Genomic DNA, 8927 nt, shown 5'->3' with positions numbered 1-8927 from the left:
TTGAATTTTATTTTATATAAACTACTTGAGATGATTTTTACTAGGATGACCTTGCAGGGATCTTGGAATTTATTGTTTTCCTATTAATATATATTTATTTGTAATATTGGTGAGAGTTGTGAAAGCAACTATGAGTGTGGATATTCTTATCCAACTCGAATCCCAAAAGAAGAAGGCATCCTCATTGGGGAGAGTCTTCTTCCATTTGAGAGATCAAGTTGGATGGCTTTAGATATCCAAAGAGAAAAGACAATACCCCCTTATTGGGAAAGAAATTGTCTCTTCGTTTGGATGTTCAAGCCAAGACGGATCCAGGGAGTCCAAGGAGAAGTGATCAAAGGAGTCCAAGGAGAAGATACCCATAAGACTAAAGATATTGAAGATTTGAAGACCTAATATCCCATTCAAAGTTGTTGGCGTCTATCATAGGCTTAGAAATCCAGGTTGTTGGCAGTGGTGTCCGACCACTTTATTTTCTACAGACCCTGGTTTGTAATAAGGGAAGTTTTCCTATAGATATTTAGTTGATTTATTGGATTTATATTAATGTGTTTACTTGATTGCGCAGTAGAAATTATCTGCTTTTCTAGGTTTTTTTCTTGCATGCCAATTTGGTTTTAGCCTGGATATCGTTAGGCTTTTTAAGGACTAAAATATTTTCTACTTATAATTAATGCTTTAAATTTAAGATTTAAATAATATAAAAGTCTAATGAATCTAGGAAACTGTCGGAATTGTCTGGGGTCGCATGCATATTACTGCATCTTTCTTTCCTTGTTATAAGACATCTCTCTGCCTGCGGGAAGAGTTCGAATAATCTAGCTTATGAGGATGAAGTGCCGGACCTAGGGAGACCCAGTATTTTCTAAAAATTATTTTTATATAAGCTTGTTTTTAAAATCCAAAGCATTTATAAGCTGACATTTCAACTAGCATGCTTTGCATTAGTAACTAATTAATTAAAATTTATTTGCATTAACTAGGAGCATACGACCCAGCATAAGTCCAGAAATAATTAGAAAACTCTCTAGATGTCGGTCATATTTTTAAGAAACTGTATCACTCACCCATCTTTCATAAATGACTAGACAACATGATTTTGAATTAATTAGGTGGTTAACTGACTCCCCAATCCAGGCCGGAGTAAGTCCAGGTTTTGCATTGCATTAATTAGGACATGGGTGTTAGTGTGTGTAGAACACTAAACCCAATCTTGATCTAGGATTCTATGCTACTACACTCGATCTCGTAGTATGCCTAAATAGTGGGTAGGTTCATTCCTTTAAGGGACTATAAATCATAGTTATCCACGTCACAGGATGACGCGACCTCCATCTTTTCTCTCACGCATGTGATTGAGTGCTTGATTTTACTTTCTCCAGTTTCTTCTTTAGTGCCCTAGAGCCTCCGAATGCTGGTATGAATCACGCATGCTAATTTAGCCCTTTGGGACCATTCTTTCCTTTGAGTAGGACTTCTTAGTCTATACCCTTGTGACAATCCCACTTTTGGGAAGAATAATGTATGATCCTTAATCGAGAGTCTTCTTATGCTCTGGCCTGTGATATAATTAACCACGGGGTCTTACGCCCGTGGGAAACTCTGTCTACATCTACTAAACCCCACTCGAGCTGATGTATCGGGTGGGGAAAACCCGTGACTAGGTCGTGTATATTACTATCCATCGGGGTGTGTTGGCGAGAGCATCTATGCTCAATGGTTAGTCGTATGCACGATCCAATATGCTCTTCCATCGACCTATTCGTGTCGAGTGTAGAGGCCTGCGATCGTTTTGTCCTACGGGATAGTGCGGACGTACCCTCTGCGTTCGTACCCACGAGTGGTGCTCTTTCGGAGGTCCACACCCGTAAATATTAGGAAAGGGTTCATCCTTTATTGCATCTCAACGTCGATCTCCTCTGCAAGACTAGCTCTACCCATCCATCTCATGCAACCCCACTGACCCACAATCCTCCTATAATCATTGAGGAATTGGCTTACCCCGCCTTTAATTATACCCATAGTAATGTCCAATGTGATGAATTGCGACGTTTGGTCCAAATACAATTTACTTTAAAGCAAATAATATAAGATAGGTAAAAAATCCTCAATGGAATTTCAATTTTTTAAATTAATAAGCCAACATGCCCTAGATTGAATTAATTTGAATTTTCTAATTCTAAGCTCAAACTTTAAAAATTTATGTAAAATTATAGAGATATGTTACCCATCTTAATTAGATGAGTTTAATTGTTTAGGTCAAAGTTGTAATTTGCATGTAAATTTGAATGTTTATCAACATGAATATAAACAAAAAAAAAACCATTTAACTTAAATTCTCCCAATAGTTTAAGAAAATAATCAATTAATTTTAAAATAATTGAATCATTTTTCTTATTTGGAATTCTCATTAGGAATGAAAATGGAAAATAGCAATGTTATTATTCAATGAGCATTTATAACATTTCAATTTCATTCTTCCCCCCTTTCCCCAAACTATGTCTAAATTACTAGTTGAAATTATTATAAATGTATATTAGAATGTTCATAATAGTTAAGAGAATTAATTATTTTAATACTAAATGAAAATACTGTACACAGAAAAATTATGTTTTTTTCATGAAAATTCATAAGGTCTAATTTAGTTGAAATGATTTTATTAAAATAAGTAATACATTAATAATGATCTCTTTCCGCATAGTCGATGAAAACATGAATATGATGTGATATATATATGACCAATGAAATATGATGAAAATAGGAGTCTTTGAATGCCTAAGTTGCTATGTTGTTGTGATGGCTCAAAGATAAAATATAAATTTATCTTTGATATTGTTGACCATCAATGACATAAAATGTGGCGACCGTGTTCGCCGCTATCATCATTAATGAATTCATCTTGTAGTGCTCGACGAACCAACAAAATCGTTTCATTAAACAATTGCCTCTTGGCCTATGAATATTATTGAGCCAATTGATTCTCCTTTTATGGTTCATATTTTTATATTGGTAACCATAAATTAATTATCTAAATGGGCAGAAGGTATCCCATTGCAATAAATATAAGGCAAGTGATGCATAGCAATTATTCAGGGATGATATCATTTATCAATTTAGACTGGCATATCAAATCATTTTTAATAATGAATTATCATTTAAAAGTACAAAGATTTTAAAATTTGATCATCATCGAAACATCAACTGACGATATTGTACCATCTACTATTCTAAAGTCAATGATTTAGCTAAAGCTTTTAATAAAATCTTAGTTCAATTAACTAAGAAAATCCTACATGCAAATAAAAAAAAAAAGGTGCCATAATAAGTGGGCAAAAGTTTGACAAAATTCGACGCCCATTTTCTTGATTGCCAAACTCCGCTCCTATAAGGAGAATGACCGAGCAAGACTACTAGTCAATTTTTAATGCCCGATCTTCCCAATTGATCTTCGCCTGACATATACTAATATTTGACATTTGTTAACCATTGATACGCACCTTCCTGATCATCAATCTCCCCTCATATAAGGAGAAGGACAGAACCATCCATCATCAGCCAATGTTTCCAATCAAGCGCCATCAAATGCCAGTCAAAGTCCAACATTTATCATCAATCGACGTCTGATACACACTTAGTTGGTTATCACCCCCTCCCCCAAAAAACACCCAATAACAGCATTGATAGTTGTCTAATGTTCATGATCTATCATCACCTAACGCCTTCCAATCAACAAAACCTAATGTCAAACACGCACATTGGATGTTTGTCTTTAAGATCACCCAATCTCCTTAATTATAAAAATAGTGATTGATATGACTGCCCACCATCGCCTAATGACAACTCCGTCATTTTAAGAGTCAGCAACTCATATATATTCATTGTATTATGTTTTCTTCAGTTACAAGAAAATAACATTATTTATAATATTTGACTCTCACTAATAAAATTATTTCAATTGAGTTGGGCTTTATAATTATCCTCCTTTATAAGCTTTCTATGTAAAAAATCTCGTCTCTTATAAACTATTCTGACATATTTTATGTATATAAATTTTTATTTCAATTCTAAAACAAAATCTTTCTCTACCATCATGAATATTCTAATATACAATAATTTATATTTAATAAATATTTATGCAGTTAAATTATTATTCATTAACATCAACAATATAATGCTATTAAATCATATATTGATTTAATGACATATTAAATCAATACTTCATAAATAATATTATATTTATATTTCAGACAAGATATCTAGATATTGATCAAATCTATTAAAATCTACAATTAAAGCTATAAATAACATGCGATAATAATTGCTATATACTGAAGAACAATACACTTAAATTCTTATTCAATAGAGAACTTAACGGAACAAGTGAAATTTTTTTTCTTTGCAGCTAACTTTGGGTCACTCCAGTAACAACAAATGCTAGAAAGAACTCACCTGAGAGTTATTAAGACAGCCAAATACAACTATAAATATGCTTTTCATTCTCACTTCTTGTCAACCTATACGAGGCTGACACGTGTATACCGCTATCTCTACGTGTAATAAGGACTTAACACGAAATAATATTTCTTCTTCTTGTTACTGTTCATCTTCGTTCTCGAGCGCTCATCTACACGATAGATGAGTTTCCACATGGTATCAGACGGGTGCCGATTCTGACGAACGGCAATGGCAAATCAATCTTGCGCGTCGTCTTCTTCTCGACAGACTTCGGAAGTAGTAAAATCTACTCAGGCGATCTCACAGTTGCTCAAATTCGTGATTTCTAACCTCAAGCTACTGGTTCCTCATGCTCTTACTCCAGAAAATTTTCCCATCTGGAGTACCCAAATCGCCAAACTATTCAAGGCAAATGGGTTTGCTGAGTTTCTTGAGCCGACAACAACTGATGAAAACGCCGATCCCAATCAAGATCCTCAAGAACGGGCTGCGTTGGATCAAAATCTTGCTACGGCAATTTGTTCCACGATATCACCGGCAGTTTTACCGTATGTGATTCATCTTGAATCCACATCTGTCATATGGAGCACGCTTCATACTAGGTTCCAGTCGTCCAACCGATCCAAAGTAATTCAGCTCAAGCATGAGCTTCACAATGTCTCGATGCAGGGTATGACAATGATTCAGTACCTCACTGAGATCAAAAAGATCATTGATCACATATCCTCCGCTGGATCTACAATTGATCCTGAAGACGTGATAATTTACATTCTAAATGGACTTCCCGCTGAGTATCATGCTTTCACGACTTCAATCAGAACAATGCAATCGTCGCTATCTCTGGACAATCTTTATTCTCTTCTTATTAGTGAGGAGATTCATCTAAAATCCGCGGCGCTCAAATTTCCCAAGGCACCTGATAATCAAGCCGCTCTGTTCACTTACCGAGGCTGTGGTCGTCGTGGTCGCGGCAGACAAAATCCTGAAGCTGACCGAACCCATATGACCTCTTCGACTAGCAAATCGACCGGAGTCATATGTCAGATTTGCAAGAAGAAAGGTCACCAAGCCGACGCTTGCTGGCATCGGCTCAACCCAAACTATGTCCCCAATCAACAATCCGCAAAACAAGCTTCGGCTCTTCTTGCCAACACAGATGGTGCTTCTGCTACGGATTGGTATATCGACTTGGGTGCTTCATCCCATATGACAAACAAGATTGGCAATCTTGATAATGTCTATGAATACAATGGCTCTGACACGGTAACAATAGGGGATGGAAGGTCCGTTCCCATTGCTCATGCTGGAACGGGTATCCTTCCAACTCCATCCAGTAAGCTACTACTCTCCAAAATCCTTCATATTCCATCTCTCTCTTATAATTTACTCTCAATTTCAAATTTAGTAAAGGATAATCCGATTTCCATTACATTTGATGCTAATGGGTTTGTTTTTAAGGATCGGAGGACAAACCAACCTATCCTACACGGACCGTGTAAGGATGGTCTATACAAAATTGTTACTCATTCTTCACAGGAGCTCAAGGCGTTATCCGCTGACAAAGCCTACAAACTCGACTGGCATTCCCGATTAGGACATCCGAACAATCGGACGCTACAACTTATTTCCTCTGTTAATCCTGTTCTTAAAATTTCTGTTCCCAAATTTCTTTGTAATTCTTGCTTAGCATGTAAAGGTCACAAATTGCCATTTGATAACTCTACTAGTATAACAACCGCACCGTTACAATTAGTTCATTCTGATCTGTGGAGGCCGTCGCCCGTAGCCTCTAATCAAGGCTTTCAGTATTACATAATTTTTGTTGATGATTTTTCTAAATACGTTTGGTTATTTCCACTTATGTTTAAATCGGATGTAACGAAAACATTTATTCAATTTGTCACCCAAATCGAACGTCAGACTGATCGTAAATTAAAAGTTTTCTGAACTGACGGTGGCGGTGAATTCTTAAACAGGGAATTTCGTAATTTTACCTCTAATGCAGGCATTCTTCATCAAACCTCCTGCCCCTATACACCCGAACAAAACGGAACCGCTGAGAGAAAACACCGCCATATTGTTACAATCACTCGTACTCTTCTTCAGCAATCAGGACTACCGAATTCACATTGGCTCGATGCAGCACTTACTGCAACATACTTAATAAATCGAATGCCATCCTCCCACACTGCTACACTGACTCCGCTCCAACGCATGTTTGGCATCCTTCCGTCATACGCACACTTGCGTACTTTCGGCTGTGAATGCTATCCTCTTCTTCCTCCGACACAGCGTAACAAACTTTCTCCTACCTCTGCTCGGTGTATATTTATAGGATATTCAGACACTATGAAAGGTTACCGGTGTTTGAATACTGACAATAAAACAGTTATTATTTCTCGTCATGTTCGCTTTAATGAAAATGTTTTTCCTTGTAAAGCCACAGTTCCTGCAGGGAATTCTGCTCCAGCCACCATTCCGCCCTCCTTACTTCACCCAACCTCAATTCTGTCATCCAAGGAGGCGACTGTCTCTTCTTCCTCCTCGCAGCTTCTTCCGGCACAACAAGCCCGATATGATCAGCAAGTTCCCTCCGTCCTGTCAACATCTGCAGGATGTGGGGTTCAAGAACCAAATGCAGTTTCAGCTCCAAAATCAACACATCCTATGACCACTCGACTGAAAACCGGATCCCTTAAGCCAATAACCAAGCTAAATTTGATCCATGCTACACAACCACATACTGATCCAACAACATTTTCTGAAGCCAGCAAACATATCGAATGGTGAAAGGCAATGGAAGAAGAATTCTTCGCTTTACACAAGCAGGGCACCTGGGAACTTGTTGCACCGCCAGCAGATGCATCCATAATTGGATCAAAATGGACGTACCGAACAAAATTCAATTCGGATGGCTCCATTGCAAGATTCAAAGCTAGGCTCGTGGCTCAAGGAAACCAACAAGAATACGGCTTAAACTATCGAGATACTTTTAGTCCGGTAGCTAAGCTACCAACTATTCGAATTTTATTTACAATCGCATTGTTCTTCAAATGGTCTGTTCACCAATTAGATGTCGCCAATGCGTTTTTACATGAGGAGATCAACGAAATTGTATACATGAAACAGCCCAAAGGGTTTGAAGACTCTGCCTATCCGAATCACGTCTACCGACTCCGCAAGGCCATCTATGGGTTAAGGCAAGCGCCACGGCAGTGGTACACTACATTTACGTCGTATCTCCTCAAGCTCGGCTTCACTCACAGTCAAGCAGATCCCTCACTGCTTCTTCTACATCGAGACAGGATTCAAATCTACCTGTTAGTTTATGTTGACGATATTCTGCTCACGGGTAATGACACGAAAACTATGACAGCTCTCGTAAATCAGCTCAAATCTCAATTTACTATGAAGGATCTCGGAACAGCTCATCAATTTCTTGGACTCCGAATCGATACTCATCCAGATAAGTATTTCATGTCTCAATCTGTTTATGCTCAATCTATTATAAACATTGCCGAATTGCAAAAATGCAATTCGGTGGCTAATCCGTGTACAAATAAATTGCCAGTTATCTCTTCTGACGCGGTACCCTGCTTCTCTCTACCGGTCTACCGTCAACTAATTGGATCTCTCCAATACTTGACTTTAACGCGTCCTGATATCGCATACGCAGTTAATATGCTCTCTCAGCACATGCACAAACCGGAGATTCAACACACAATTCTGTTAAAGAAATTGATCAAATACATCAAAGGCACCATCGCTTTCGGTCTACCAATCACGCGTTCAACTCTTTTGCTTCGCACATTTTCTGATGCGGATTGGGCCTCGGATCCTCTCACTCGCAAGTCGACGTCCGGTTTCTGTACCTTTCTCGGCAACACATTGGTGTCCTGGACTGTAAAGAAACAGCCAACGGTTTCAAGGTCATCAACAGAGTCCGAATACAGAGCGTTGGCTTCGGCAACGGCAGACACAATCTGGATTAAACGCCTTCTCGTCGAATTCCGCATCCCTCACGTTTCTCCAGTGGACATATTCTGTGATAACACTGTGAGACCTCGTTCCCTTACTGTTCCTCTCTGATTTGGATTTTCCTCTCAGGATCATCCGGGACGATAGTGGGATCGTCCAGGCCGATCTGCACTGTAGAAAATATCGGCCTGAGAATAGTCCTGGGAACCGTCCAGGACGATTTTTTTTGGTCTGATCGTCCCGGGACGATTTGGCGATCGGCCGGGCCGATCTGCTTTATGATATATGAAAATCAGCTCGTTTTGATGAGAGAGAAAATCATTTTAAAACAAAATATCTGTTTTGAGGAGAGAGAAAGAGAAAAGGAAAAAGAGGAAGCTTGGTTTTGGAGGCCGCGGAGTGCTTTTCGTCCGACGTCGCTGTTGGGAAAAGTGAAGATCTCGTGGTAAGGACTCCGAACCCTATTTCTGTTTTCAAAGATATTGAGTTTTGAC

General features: G+C 38.5%; 1 protein-coding gene across 1 annotated transcript in view; it reads left to right on the top strand.

The window, feature by feature from the left end:
* Positions 1-7251: 7251 nt before the first annotated feature.
* Positions 7252-8927, top strand: part of LOC110103799 (uncharacterized mitochondrial protein AtMg00810-like) — a 2192-nt gene continuing 516 nt past the window's right edge. Inside the window, exon 1 of the mRNA XM_020832645.2 lies at positions 7252-8511. Within this exon, the coding sequence (XP_020688304.1) occupies positions 7252-8511 (1260 nt within the window). The remainder of the gene's footprint in view (positions 8512-8927) is intronic.

Source organism: Dendrobium catenatum, unplaced genomic scaffold (assembly GCF_001605985.2).
Source record: "Dendrobium catenatum unplaced genomic scaffold, ASM160598v2 fragScaff_scaffold_651, whole genome shotgun sequence".
In the NCBI taxonomy this organism is placed as follows: domain Eukaryota; kingdom Viridiplantae; phylum Streptophyta; class Magnoliopsida; order Asparagales; family Orchidaceae; genus Dendrobium; species Dendrobium catenatum.
The sequence above is the reverse complement of the archived record's forward strand: the minus strand, read 5'-3'. Positions and strand labels throughout refer to the sequence as shown.